General features: G+C 30.3%; 1 protein-coding gene across 2 annotated transcripts in view; it reads right to left on the bottom strand.

The window, feature by feature from the left end:
- Positions 1 to 15,393, bottom strand: part of LOC142331475 (general odorant-binding protein 56d-like) — a 38,840-nt gene extending 23,447 nt beyond the window's left edge. The window contains exons 1-2 of one of the 2 annotated variants that reach the window (XM_075377417.1): positions 15,202 to 15,388; positions 1,700 to 1,781 (exon numbers count right to left, since the gene is read on the bottom strand). In XM_075377417.1, the coding sequence (XP_075233532.1) occupies positions 1,700 to 1,781; positions 15,202 to 15,255 (136 nt within the window). In that variant the 5' untranslated portion in view covers positions 15,256 to 15,388. Of the gene's footprint in view, positions 1 to 1,699; positions 1,782 to 15,201 lie in introns of both variants that reach the window. The other variant, XM_075377416.1, reaches the window with a different exon arrangement.
- Positions 15,394 to 15,609: the final 216 nt, after the last annotated feature.

Here is a 15,609-nt window from a genome sequence, read left to right as displayed (position 1 = left end):
CATCGCATAGTTTAGCAAACGGCCTATTATGTAATAGTATACTTATAATATAATTAGCCATTTTTACAGCTTTACAATGAATTTCTTTGAGATTTTTTGTGGAAAGAGCATTTCTGAGGAAGTGATGTCCATTCCACCCTTGGTATAAGATGATCTTTAATTTTTTCAGAAATCCACTTTTCTTTCCTGTTATCGCCTACACACCATCTACCATCTCTACATACTGTGAGTTATAGTTTTCAAGAAATGTTTGCCACATCTGTTGATTCATCAAACTGAATTCTAAAAAATTCACTTAAATTCACTTGCTGAATTATTTGATCATGAACATCGGTAGCAGCCACGTCATCGATTTACTTTGGTAAAGTGTCATTAGAAAACAGAATGTTTTTCAATTTTTTTGCTTTTTCCACTCATATTAAAACACTGAACATATCAACTGTAGTAGGCAGGATGAGCTTTTATGTGATTGTGGGGTTTGGACATCTTAGCTACTCTTAATGCTACGAGATAAGATGCTTCAAATTAACTTTTATCAGTGTGGCTTAATTTAAAAATAGAAGCTTCTTGATTTCTTAGTGTGTAATTTTTTTCAAAAAATTCCTTTTATGATCCAAATGTTTAGTTTCCAAGTGTCAAATTAATTTTGATTGCTTCATGCTTTCATCAGAGAGAACTTCAGAGCAAATAATGCACTGTGGCTTTACATCCTATAACGTAAAACTATAATTTAAGTAACTGTCATTGTACAATCTTGTCTTTTATCATTCGATTCACTAGAGGTACATGGCTCACTTCGTTTTTTCACAAATTATTCATTTTGTATAAGAATCTAATTGAAAATCATTTACACCATCTGACCACAAACTAAAAATCAAAACCTCAATTATTATTTTCAGTGAAAATATAAATATAGACACAAGATGCACACTTCACATCTGAAACTAAACTGATCTAAACTAATCTGAGACTAAACTGAAACTTCTGCAATTCCTTATGCTTCTTTTATACTGCTGAGTGCATAATGTGTTCAAATGTATCATATGCATGTTCGACCATTACACTCTCACAGTGAATATTATGCAAGCAGACCAAATTACAAGGAGCATGTACACATCAAATTGGAACCTGAAGATTGCTCATGATTGTGCACTTCATACTTGCATGTTCATACCCGTTGCCATCAATGTAGCTAAATAATTTTAATTAGGTTTCACTGGGTGTTGGTTGGGGGGTCGCAAAATACTCAATTTATATTTTTTTACTTTGTGGGGGTTATGGAGCGAAAAAGGTTGAGAATCACTGTATTAAGATAATAATGGTACCTATACTACTATATGTTATAGCGATGAGAGGAATGCATTTGATAGATAAAGAACAAAATAAATTAACTGATTTAACTGACATCAATTGGATAGTTAAACGGACCAGGCTTATTGATTATTACAAATGACTGCTGATTGGTGGATGATTTGAAAACAAGTGTAGTGCCAATACAATACTTAATTTATTTTAATATGGATAAATAACTTTATTGTTTATAATCTGTTACTTTAAAAATGTATATTATGCATGGTTTTGATGGAAACTAAAATGAATTATTTATGGATATAAAATAATGCAGTATAATTTAACTGTAATAGAACTAAATGCCTGTAATGAATGCTATAGCCTAGTATTAGGTTTTTTAGTTTCCTACCTATGTTGACTCCATTGTCCTTCATGCAAGTCATGGTGTCCCTCATCATTTTCACTATTTTCCAGTTCATTCCATGAAGTTCCTACACCAAATTTAAAAAATCAGACTTTTATGTAAACTGTAGAAACATTTTTTTCTAATTTAAACCAGACATTATATGAGGGATGTTCAATAATTAACGGGTTATTCAATAACAATGAAACTTTTTGAGGGTCAAGTTGGCAACCTTGGGACATATTTAATCAGCTGTTCGATCATAATTAATGTAAACATAACTTCTTTTGTTGATTTTAGAATGTCACGCCGCTTGAAACGTGTACGCCGGAAGAGCAACAACGTTCATTGATAAAATGTTTGCTATTAGAAGGTGTGAAACCAGTGGAAATTTACTCAAGAATGTTGAAACAGTATGGTGAAAAGTGTTTAAACCCCAGTAACGTATATATGTGGGTGAAACAGTTTTATTCGGGCATAACAAGTGTGACTGATCTCCATTGCTCTGGAAGACAAGTTGAAGCTTCGACTACTGCCCTGCTAAATCGCTTAAATGAACTTATTCGTGAAGACAGGCTAGTCAAAACTTACCAAATTACTATTTTGTGTAATATTAGTGTTTGAATCGCGCATTCAATCATTCATGACGTACTGAATTATCGTAAGATGTTCGAGATGGGTTCAAGACAGTTGACTCGAGCCCATAAGACACCCGGATTCACATTTGTTCTGAGTTCAAAGAACTTTTAGATCGTACGAAATCTGTGATGAAACGTGGTTACCATTTCGAGCCCGAATCCAAACGGCAAAGTCTTGAGTGCAGACATTTGGATTTGCCCACCAAAAAAATGCAAAACTCATGTGTCAGCCGGTAATGATTTTGACGGTCGTCTGGGACTCGCCCGGCCCAATTTTTGGTGACTATTTAGAAGAACAACCTACCGTGAACAATGAGTACTATTCTAACATGCTCCAACAGAAAGTGAGACCCGCGATAAGGCAAAAACGTCAGGGCGCTGTCTCAAAAGGAATGATTTTCTTGCATGATAACTCGCGCCCCCACATCAATCAGAGAACGGGAGAAAGGTCGAGAAGTTGGGTTGGAATGAGTTGCCACCTTTCCTTGCAGCCCACGCCTCGCCTCCGTCCGATTCTCATTAGTTTGGCCCGCTCAAAGACCTTTTACGGGGCAAGAAGTTCGACGACAGCAAAGCGTTCAAAAAGCGGTACACGAATGGTTCAAACAGCAAGATAAAGACTTGTATGCTACGGGAATCAGAAAACTCACAAAACAATGGGACAAATGTCTAAATGTTGCTGGAGACTATGTGAAAAGTAGTGTAAATGTCATTGTCATTGAATAAATCGTTTTTTCTCAACATTAATTTGTCTTGTTAATTATTTAACATCCCTTATACTATAAAAGAAAAAAATTATGGTTAAAAGTTTCAAGGACTTTATTAAATTATTATTTTCATTATTCTCCAAATCAACTTAACATTTACTTCATGTACGTGTGTATTTGTTTGCAAGCATGAGGGTCTGTACAATATAAAAGTATCCCTAATTATTTTTTGTTTTATTTTTTGGTGGATAGAAGAGTTTCATAAATTCATAATATACTAGACAAAAACGATTTGGTTTGTTTTAATTAACTGAATTTATTATAAAGGCACATCTTGTGTAAGTATTGAGTAATAAAAAAGCTTCCATCATAACCTAGCAACTTAAAACTGTTGAAAAATAATACCTCTGATAGCCTTTCTGTCAAGCTTGACATTATTATATGTTTACTATGCATAAGAAAATTCCTATCTGAAGTATATTATTTCTCGGGACTCACTCAGAAAATCATAATGAGTTTCAAGACATAAAAATGAGCGATTATCAGATCATTTTTTGGCACTCATAAATATGAAGCACGTAGACCAATATTTACAAAATTAAACATGTTAATGTATTCTTATGTTTACTGTATATATGAATGCCCATTGTTTGTTAAAAAGTATAGTCACATTCTTAAAAAAATAACAAATATACGCCTCCATCTAACCTGACTGCATAATTGTTTTTATGTAACTCGAACACAATAATTTAGTTTACAATTATTGTGAACTATCCTTCCTTCCATTTTTAATAAATTACCGAACAATTGCAAAAAAGCTTTCCACTAATTTAATTAAAATATAATTAATTAAAAGATTTTCTTTTAGAAAAAAAATGATAACTTTGTTAACACCTTCTGAATTGTGATTTATTTTGTAGTTATTTTTTATAATTAATACCTTATTTTATATCCTTTCAAACAATTTCATATGTTTATATCTTTCACCATGTGTTAAAGTTAATATAGACTTTAATCACATCTATCTTTTATTTTACAATTAATTGTGGTATCTTATAATGCTGCTCTGATCAAGGTTTTACTGCAGTTTCTCTTGATCCAATTAGGCACTTGGGCAATCCTTTTTTTTTGTATGTTGTTATTTTTTATGACCGAGGAGGGTCACTTTAGTCAGTCCATTATCTAAGTCTCTTCAATGTGACTGTTTGGGCCTTGCGGTCCTTCCAGCACATTTTCATAGGTTCCGATCTTTGTGCCCTTTCTAATGTTGAAAATGTTAGTGTTGAGTGTGAAGCAAGTGTTTTATTTCTTGATTTTCTTGTTTAATTTTATCTTATATGTGGTGTCTTCAGATGTAAGGCCGATTTCCTTCGAATCCTCTCTTATTTCTCTGATCTATCTACACATTCTGTGTTGGTGTTTTTCGAGTCGAGTTTGTACTGTACTAGCTATTTTAGAAGTCTTGAATTTTGCATCCTCAGCTTTAGCATATCCGCATAATATTGCTTTTTCAGCTTTAGTTGGTTTGTTTCTTTTTATTTGTATTGAGATTTTCTCGCTTTGGTTGTTTGTTATTATTTCTCCAAGTTATTTAAATCGGGTTCCTATTTTGATTTTATTACCGTTTATGTTTATTTCTTTTAATCATGTTGGTTTTTTGGGCCATAATTTCTCTCTTTTCGAATGATATTTTAAGGCCAGTTGCATATTTACAATGTTTTGACGTTTTAATATCTCTGTTTCAGCTTCATCGACATCATTTTCTAGAAGTGCTAAGTCATCGGCGAAACCAAAACAGTTTGTTGTGATTTTTCAGCTTATTTTTACTTTTGGAGAGCATTTTTTAAACATTCTTTCATTGCCGTTTCTAGAACACAGTTGAATAATAACGGTGAGAGCGCATCGCCTTGGCACAGTTCTGTTTTGATCTCAAATGATTCCGAGAGCTAGCCTCTGAATTTATCCTTTAACTAAGTGTTTGTGAGGGTCAGGTTTTTGTCTATTTTTTATATTATTTTTATTGTTTTTTTACTACCTTGTACGAAAAACAAGGAAGTACTGTAATTGCGAAAAATTTCGGTTTCAGATTTCAACGGAAATATTCATTTTGACCATCCCTGAATCCATTTTTACTAGTTTCGGTGTGATGTCTGTATGTACGTACGTATGTATCTCGCATAACTCAAAAACGATTAGCCGTAGGAAGTTGAAATTTTTGATTTAGGACTTTTGTAATATCTAGTTGTACACGTCCCCTTTTGATTTCAATTGACTGGAAAAAAAAGTGTCTAAAAACCTCAAAATCCAACAAAATTGAATTTTGGATTTTTTCTTAACTGCAGTAATAAGCCCTCATTGAGAGCTTTTCAACGATACATCTCCTTGTGCGATATTTATATACAACTTAAGTAAAGTATAGGTAAACTTATCACCTTAAATATTTCTTTTACATAAACACAGTGTATAATAACAATACCGAGTATACTTACTTTCATTAGTTCCAGAGTTATAGCCCAATAAAGTTTTAATTAATGAAATATTTGGATCTTAGAAGTGGTTTGAATGCAACTTCATTTTTTTTAATGTTAATATATTGATTTATTAATAATTATTAACCTCTGATTGTAATAAAATTTTTATAAAAAAATAATAATTCAATAACAAAAAATATATATATGTAATTTAATAGGCGTACAAGGAAGTCATGCGGTGTCCACATTAGAATTTTTTTGTTTATCTTTATATACCTCAGTAAATATTAATTATTGTGTACCAATCAAAAGGAAAGATTTATTCATCTATTTAAAGGAACACTTGGCTCATTACAAATGCAAAAGATCCTAGTAAAGCCAGTTATTTCTACACGGATTTGAATACTAGATCGTGGATACCGGTGTTCTTTGGTGGTTGGGTTTCAATTAACCACACATCTCAGGAATGGTCGAACTGAGAATGTACAAGACTACACTTCATTTACACTCATACATGTCATCCTCTGAAGTATTATTTGAACGGTACCGGAGGCTAAACAGGAAAAAGAAAGAAATGCAAAAGATCAAAGAAATCAGCTGTAACCTGACTTCATCCAGAAATTGATCACAAAATTACATTATTCCAAATGACAGTTTTGAAAAATGTCTGTAATAAATACCAGTTAGGTATTTAGGAAACTTACTTTATCAACAGTGAAATTTTATTGTTGAATAACAATGGTGATCTAGTAAGTAGCCTTTAAAAAGAAAATACGAATAGCTTATTGAAATGTTTAATCTATTATCACTCTTTTTTTAAACTTTTCCAGTAAAAATTTCTATCACAAGAATTGTTATCCTTTTCCCTTAAATTTTGTTAAGGAAATGTATATATTTCTGTTTGGTTTAAGGTTCATGCTATCTCCATCTTTCGTGAGATAAATTTTATCTTGTACAATACTGCTATATTGCATTAAGAAGTGGTTGGTAAACAAAGTTTAGTTTTCAGTCGTTTATTCATTTTAAGCTAACTTTAAGCTTTTGATTGGAAGTGCATAAAACAATACTTTTTGATCAACAATAGTTAATTTTTTTTCTTTATTTTAGACATCGATAGGAATGAATATTTATTTTGTAGTTTTCTAGAATACTTTTTAATTTATTATTATTTTTTTATGATCGCTTTTTAAAATCGATCTATTTAATTTAAATACCATTTCCTCATCTTCTATTGATAAAGATGGTTTAACGATTGAAACAACCGTTTATTTTTAGATTCAATTAATTATTTTTTAAGTGGTTTTTGAGTGCCTTCTTATTTTACGATACATTTTTAAAAGCTGAATTAGAGAATTTACATAAGCTTAAAAGTAATTATAATTTAGTAGGCATATTTAACAAAAGAGAAATCCTTTAATAAGTGTGTGTCTAAAGTTCTGATATTGGTTGTACTAGAGAAAATCTCTGTTTAAATCTAGGGATAATTAGTACTGCTCTAGAATCGATAATTAAATACCTGAATTATTCTCTCAGTAAATCCAGTCAGTTAAAGAGTTAAGTGTACTGAATGTAAATTCATGTTTAAAAAAAATTAAATTGTATTTTTTAAATAACAAACTAATTAAAAAGCATATTATTATTAATTTTTTTCTTTATATTTTATGGTGATAAAACAAGTTCTTAGTAAATTTATATTAATTGTAGAATATATTTAACATTTTTATTTACTAATTAATATATTTTACACTGTTAGGTAAATTTCATTAGAAAGCTACCTATTGTAATGGGTACCATGATTCGACTTCCGGAAAATTTCGACATATCTTCGCGTTTCACATTCCTCAGACCCCAAAACCACCGTCAGCTCAAAAGTTTATCTATTTATATATATATAAATATATATATTATTTATAATATATATATATATATATATATATATTGTAGACACGATAATTACCATAATTTTGCGCCAATCACTTTCTAATTGTTTCCTAAAAATAACTCGACCCAAAATCTCGGTGGAGTTCGTTAACGGCCAAAATCGGAATATGGGGCTGAAAATGGGGTGGCTCTTTCGAAAAAACAAAATATCGCTATAACTTTCTTATTAATTAAAATATCGAATTCGTTTAAAGTTCCTACTATTTTTTTGATAAGGGGCTAAAACTAATACAAGTAACGTTTTTTGATATCGCCAACCATCGGCCTAAGGGCTGGAAAAAATGGGGTTTCGAAGATAAAAAAACCATACCTACCTTAATAGGCACAGTATCAAATCGGTTTAAAATGGTCATTAGTCCTCTAAACATTACCTAAAACTTTTGTCTGAAATAATTTTTGATATACCAACCCTTACGGCAAGGGATGACCAAAATTTTGCTGGGATTGTAAGATGGCGCTTGCATATGCTAAAAAAGGTGAAACTTTTTTCACGTGCAACCACTGTCGTATTGAGTAACTTGAAGTTTTTCTTAATTTTAAAGTGGAAATATTTTTATCCCCTCCTCAGCACCGGTGAAATCCCCCTTCCAGCGTGCCGAAAGGGATTTTTTTTTGGTTTGTAGTGGAACAAATTTACACAATTTTTTTGTATTACTTATGGGTTTATTAATTATTTTATTAATTTTATTTTTATTGTTTTCAGCAAGTCTTGAATTACCTATTGCTCTAAATTATATACATTCCATTAAAAATAGAAAAAATAAAATAACAAACAAATGCAGTATAATATTGTACAAATAATATTAAATTATAAAGTCTTAAACCACTATACATAATAAAGAAATATTCTCTCATTAAATATTAATAATTTTGAAAATGAAATGAATTTAGAAATAAGAAATTTGTTACTAAAAATTTATGCTATATACAGATGATTCCAAATTGCATGGCAATCTCTCCGGAGATGATTCTATAGCCAAAAATAAGAAAAAAGGCATATAAACATAGCTCAGAAGAAAACTGTGTTCGTTAGCGATTTTCGGCCCTGTTTTCTGCTCCGTCTTTGAAATTAAACCGTTCTAAAATTATTGGGGTGCAAATCGAGGGGTAAATTTGGTAATTCCTTATGGCTTTTTATCTAAGAAATTGAATAAAAGTATTCCCAAACCTCTATCTCAGGTTTTAAGAAAAACGGGGTAAAAACATGAAAAAAGGTTTTGTCAGAAAATATACTTACGGAATAAAATAACTTTGTTCATTCATCAATAAGTAAATAAAAATATCTAGTTAACTTTGAAGAAAATTAATTCTGAGAAAATTCAAGTAAATTACGATTATTAAAATTAAACACAAATTTGAGATCAACTTTAAATTAGAAATAAAAGACATAAACTAGATCGGAAAAGTAATACGATTTTAAACATTTTCATTAACGTTTGAACAAAAGAATATAAATAAAAATAAATAGAAAAGTTATCAATAACAGAAAAAAGGATAAAAAATAGATTTAAAAAAAATAAAAATCATATACTTCATGGTTTTTTTTTTTAAATTATTAAACGTTAAAATTGTTACTTGATAAAGCACCAAACATTTCTTCAAAACAGTTGTTCAATTGGTCGCCGCCTTTCTGCTCCAATGCATAGTTCAGCTCATTTTATCCATGCTAGCCGGGCACGTCTAATAGCATCATTATTATTCCTAACAGTAGCTTCACTTCTATAATACAATATATAAATCCTTGTGAGCCAATACGAGCGTTGTAGATTAACGAATTTATCCAACCCCAAAGAAAAACATCCGCTGGCATGAGATCGGGAGAGCTAGGCGGCCAATTAACTGGTCTGTTTCGCCCAACCCTTGCTTACTAACAGTGTTATTTAAATGATTCATCACACCACGCCATTAGTGAGCAGATGCGCCATCATTGAAAAACCACATCTGCAATCTATCTGCAAGTGGAATATCTTTCAAAATTTCCAACAGATTGTTTACTAAAGATGCAAGTACCGCTCTCCATTGAGCCTTGTCGGTAAGATAAAAGAGTCTGTGAGATTATCATCAAGAAGACCACACTACACGTTAAACAAAAAATTGCGTTGGAAATGACTTATAGCAGTCTCATGAGGATTTTATTTTGCCCAAGTGGGAGTGTTTCGATAATTTACAATGCCATTTCTTGTCAAACCAGGATTCATCAGTAATTAGAATATTACTTAGGAAATCAAGATGATGTTCATATTTTTAAATTAACCATCGACAGAATTTCACTCGTTTATCAAACTCGGGTAATAATAATTCTTGTACATATGTTATATGGAATGAGATTAGTTGTTACTCCCATAACTTCACCACACACTTGATTACGAAACATGTGACAACATGCTTGAGGTAGAAAATAATTGTACCTCATTCAACACTGCTTCTTCAGCGTTAGCATTTCCCACAAAACATTCTGGATCAGCATCGAATCGTTGTGGTTTAAGCATACCTACTTCTAGGTTGCGCCTCTCCAAAGCCTCAAATATTTTATGATCCGGTACTCTTCGATTTGGATAATTTTCCTGATATTCTCGCACAGCAGCCAATCGTTTTTTGTATGATTTTTTTCCTGTTTATTATATATGACTTTTTTTCTTATTTTTGGTTATAGAATCATCACCCGAGAGATTGCCATGCAATTTGGAATCACTCTGTATACACATACAGAGTGTTCCACGGAGAAACTTTCAGGACACGTTCTACTGGTGAAAATAATGAAACAAAAAAACAAATATAAACATAGGTCTGGAAACGCTTTATTTTTGAGTTACAGCTACCGAAAATTTCGCCCTTATTTCAACTCTTTTAATAAAAGGAAGCCCTATTGTAGTTTTCGGGACCCAAATTAAGGAGTAAAGTTGGTGGTTTCTTATATAATTTGAGCTGGTAAATAGGATAAAATAGGTTCCACATCTGTAACTCCAATAGTTTTTAAATATCCGACGTAAAACACAAATTTCCGTGTCCAAAAACAATTTTTTTTTTAGGTTTGGAGTACAATAGTATAAAAAGACCATTATAACGGACCTGTGTAACGGATCCCTGCCAATTAAGAAGAAGGTAGTAGAACATTATAACGGACGGAATTCAAAAGGGATCCTTTTTCTAAGTATAAGAGGTCCGTTTAACAATCATTCTTTGTAATATTGCCCCTGACACCTGAATAGATATTGTTGAATGAGAAGAATTACCCGACCAGAGAAGAAATTCGTAGGAAAATACAAGGACTCGGACGATCATTCTCACGCATCAACTTGGGTCTGGTTCTGCAGGTCATGATGGTAGGAGTATAAATACTCCAGAAAAGACTAGTTAAGATTAGTTTTTAAGCGAGGAGTATTATTCAGATTATTTTAGTACTGCAGTTTATACAATGTGTGAACTGATGTCACAAATATTCCAGTGTGGACAGTGGTTGAATGCAGGAAGTTGTTCGGTGAGTTACAGATAGAAAATTAGTGAAAAGGATGAAGTATTAAACTCATTCTTAAATTGTTGGGGTAGTTTTATTTGTAAACAGCAAAGGTATATGCAGAGAATGGTAGTGAATGAACTTTAGACTTGTATTATCTGGTAGGTACTACAATAGTAGTTGTTGAAGGTGTGATAATGTCTTTTGTCAATGGGACTGAATTTTTTTTTTACGATTATATATCTGTAAATAAATATCTGTAGATAACTGTAAATAAATCCTGACCTTATTTTAAATTCTACTTTGTGTGTAATCATTGTTTATTATTATTCAAATTTATTATTATTATTGTTATTGTCGTTAATTTGTATTATAACTACTGTAATTTTTATTATTATTGCTTTTTTTATTTATGTTCTTAAACTAATAAATTGTAATTATATAAACATTTTTAATTGGCAGTGTCTCAATACCCTGATCGAGTTGCGAAAACGCGACAATAGCTTTGTTAAATGACTAATTAATGTGGAAGATTTAGTAACAAAGCTTATAGAGAATTTAATTCCGAGAAAATTAATGCAAGTATAGCCAATAAAAAGTAAACAAAAACTTTTTAAAATCGGTTTTATATTCATGTAAAACAGACAGAAAATCTTATTATTCTTTCTGAACCTAATAAACATTATTTTTAAAAACCAGAACGCTAATTACAGAAAATAATTTTAAAAGAAATACAAAATTTATACAGCAAAACAATATTTTAGCAGTGTACACAATAATTTACACCGGTAAAACGAAATAATTACGAAAAAACTAAATTGAAATGTATATTACTTTAGAGATATTAAAAAAACAGTATTCTATAGGTTGGCAATACTAACAGGTTGTCAACAGTGAAAATTATGTACTTAGTTTGATTCTGTTATCATAAATTATCATCCAGGTAAAGGAACTGTACTGTTATCACATCGTAGTGTTAAAGTACTGTTTCAATTTTCTAATGAGGAATATGCTGATATAATTTTTATTTATAGATTTTGTAATGGATATTTTGAAGCTACTCAATGTGAATATCAGAAGAGATTTCCTGGAAGGCGGATTCCAAATACAAAATCGTTTTCTTCAGTATATCAATATTTACGAATGAAAGGGTAATTTTCTACCTGTTCATTTTCTTTTACACGCCAAGTAAATCATTGTGTTAATGATGAATATCATGTGATTCAGCATATTCAACGTAGCCCAAGCACTTGTACAAGACGAATTTCATGTCGCACTGGTTTGTCGAAAAACAAAGTGTGGCGCATCCTACGAAAAGAAAACAACTTTATTTATTGATGAAGCCACTTTTATGAGAAACGGAGTCTTCAATTCTAAGAATAGTCGATAGTTGGAGCAAAGACAATTCACATGTTACTGTGAAAACTAGTTTCCAACATAAATTTCACATTAATGTTTGGTGTAGTATTATTTATGTCAAAATTCTGGGATCGTTTGTTTTCAATGAAAACCTTGTAGGAGATACATTCATTTCTTTGAAAATAATTTGCTGGCTCTTTTGGAGGATATACCTTTACAAACTAGATTGCAAATGATTTTCCAGCATGATAGTGCAACGCCGCCACATTTCTCTTTAGTAGTTGGAAATCACTTGAATGATAATTTCTTAAACTGGATTGGACATGGTGGACCAGTCAATTGGTTACCACAATCAGCTGATTTAACACCATTAGATTACTTGATTTGGGGTCATATGAAAACAGTAGTATACCAGAAAAAAGTTAATACTAAAGAAGAGTTATTCAGAAAAATACGAGATGCTATTAAATTTATACGAAACGTACCTGAGATGATATGGAAAGCCACCAGATATATTTTACATGGCACAGAATGCTGTGTATATTTTGAAGGTGGGAATTTCGAATAATTTCTGTAACTGAGGTTTGTTATACTGTTTCCATTTATCATTCCATGTATTTTATTTTTTTGTTTTGCTGTATTAAGAATAATGTTTATTAGAAAGAATAATACAATTTTCTGTCTATTTTTTGTATGTTTTGCATCAATGAAAAAACAATTTTAAAAAGTTTTAATTTTTTTTCTATATCTGTATTTAAATTAATTTTCTCAGAATTAAATTCTCTACAAGTTTTATTACTAAATCTTCCTCATTGGAAAGTCATTTAACAAAGCTACTGAATTACAAACAAAAAAATATCTTTTTCGACACCAAATTTTGTGTTTTACCTTTAATATCTTAAAAACTATTGTAGTTACAGTATTGAGACGTTTTAACCTACTTCCCAGCTCAAATTACATAGGAAACCATCAACTTTACCACTTAATTTGGGTCTCAAAAACTACAGTAGGGCTTCTTTTTATTAGAAGAGCTGAAATCCAGATGAAATCTTTCACTAGCCATAACTCAAAAACAAAGCATTTCCAGGTCTATGTTTACATGAACATTTTAAATTATTTTCTCCAGTAGAACATGTCCTGAAAATTTCTCTGTTTCTTAATGGGACACTTTTACGTAAGTTGATAATGAAAAATATTCACTTGTTGCCTAAAGTGCTACCTGAGTGGTAGTTGGCTTAGAGAAAATTATCAGTTATTGTATTAAGAATTATATGATAATTCTATCATATACACCAAACTACATGCAATTATATAATTTAGTGTTTCTTATGTAGTGACTGTGCAATTACATTGTTGTCTTAAATATGTTACATGAATAATAAATTACTTAAAATTTCAAGTACAAACTTTTAAAACAACAAACCGAACTAAATTTTATGAATAAAATATTTTTAATGCTTTACTTCAAAATTTTTTATAGTAGCTTAAATTCTTTTAGTTGTAAATAATTATCATTTTTGACCGTTATGGACAAAACCATAGAAAAAATAAATAATAATGACTATTTTATGAATATGTTTGTAATAGACTTTTTGTCTCTTCATTAAAATAATTATTATTTTTTTTATTCACAATAACATTAAGTTGTAAATAAAATTGAAACAGATTAGTTTATTACTATAAATTGTATCTAATCACGCATAATGCATGTTTGTCCCTAACTAACTTCAAGATTTTACAATAGTAATTATTTCGGTAATTTCTAAATTTTTAAATAACAATTGATTTTGTGTAATTATGATTGAATGCCAATTGAAGATCTGGAATCCTATGAAAATCGTTTCTTTGTATTAATTTGTTAATTTAGTATTATTTACCAGTAAATGCCTGTTCACCTTTATGGTCATCATAAATAAAATTTGATTAAAAATGGACTTGCCTTTGCAGTGGAACCCCAATTCTAACCAGATCTTCAGTAAAGAGCAAGGATAAGGTCATCCGTGGTAGAACATTCTCTACTTTTGTCAGATTATGTGTTATAAAAGACTTGATTAGGCTTACTGGGTTTTTCTGTGTAACAAATTGCTTGTAAACCTCTCTTTTCAACCACTTATGTTATTTAATTATCCCTTAGAATTCTTAATAGTTAACATGCTTTACTGGGCTGAATACATCATCAAAATTTCAACAATTGTTAGGTTAAATTATTTATTAAAGATTTATTACTTAGATTTTGTACTAATAAAACATCTGTCATTCTTCATAGTTTAAAAATTTCCTTAAAAATCACCCAGAAGCGTGCAATTAAGCACAGTGTTTATAGAAACCCTAACAGTACACAAAATCTCAGCTCGATATAATTGATCATTCCTGAGAAATAAATTTTTACATTAAAAATACAAAATGGGGAATAGCCAGTAAATTTCCAAACATGTATTGTGCTAATATAACGTTTTTTTTTTCTGTATTCGATGTGCGGGAACATCCCCTGTATTCTTGAAACAATTTTTATAAACAAACTGTATATTAATTAATCATTTATTTCAGTTTTACAAATTTATAGTTTTACACATTAAAAGGAATAATGAAAATTAATACTCTATTATAATTATGTATGAAAGTAAGGTGCAAATCTAAAACATTGTAGACATGAGATGGGATTGGCATTAAAATGCAGATGTTCATCCCTATAAACAACACCTATACTTTGTTCACTCTAGAGACTGGCTGTATAATGATTATAATTACTCTCAGAGAAAGCAACCTTGACAATCTCTTGCACTTCAGTTGCTTTAAATGCGTCACAGCCATTATTAAGACCACAGCATGAACTGTGAAACACATTTATGTACCCTTTTTGGCCAAAAACAATGCATTACATACATTATCTCAAATTTTAGGAAAAATTGTTATTAGATAATATAAAAATAATTCTTACCACAGCGCAACTAATTAAACATAAAATAATACTACATATAACTTGAAACTTCATGTTTCTTTTTTGTTTTTAATCTTATTTTTATAATTTAAAAAAATATATATATTAGTGTACACTGTACAGTTACTCTGTACCACATAAAACTAAAAATATTATATGATTTTCATAAGATTAAAGCCTGATAAGGAAACATTAATGATAGATAGTAATGCTATCTTAATGATTCAGTTAAATGATAAGAGACCAAATTATCAATACACGTTATTTAGATAAGTTATATAATCACAAATACTGTATAGTAATAAGTAACAGAGGAAAAATTAATAAAATATTTCCATTTATTCAGTTAAGAAAAATTATATTTAGATATAAGTAATGTAAATCTACATATCTTATTCAACCTACTCA

The sequence above is a fragment of the Lycorma delicatula genome, chromosome 10 (assembly GCF_047948215.1).
Source record: "Lycorma delicatula isolate Av1 chromosome 10, ASM4794821v1, whole genome shotgun sequence".
Lineage (NCBI taxonomy): Eukaryota > Metazoa > Arthropoda > Insecta > Hemiptera > Fulgoridae > Lycorma > Lycorma delicatula.
The sequence above is the reverse complement of the archived record's forward strand: the minus strand, read 5'-3'. Positions and strand labels throughout refer to the sequence as shown.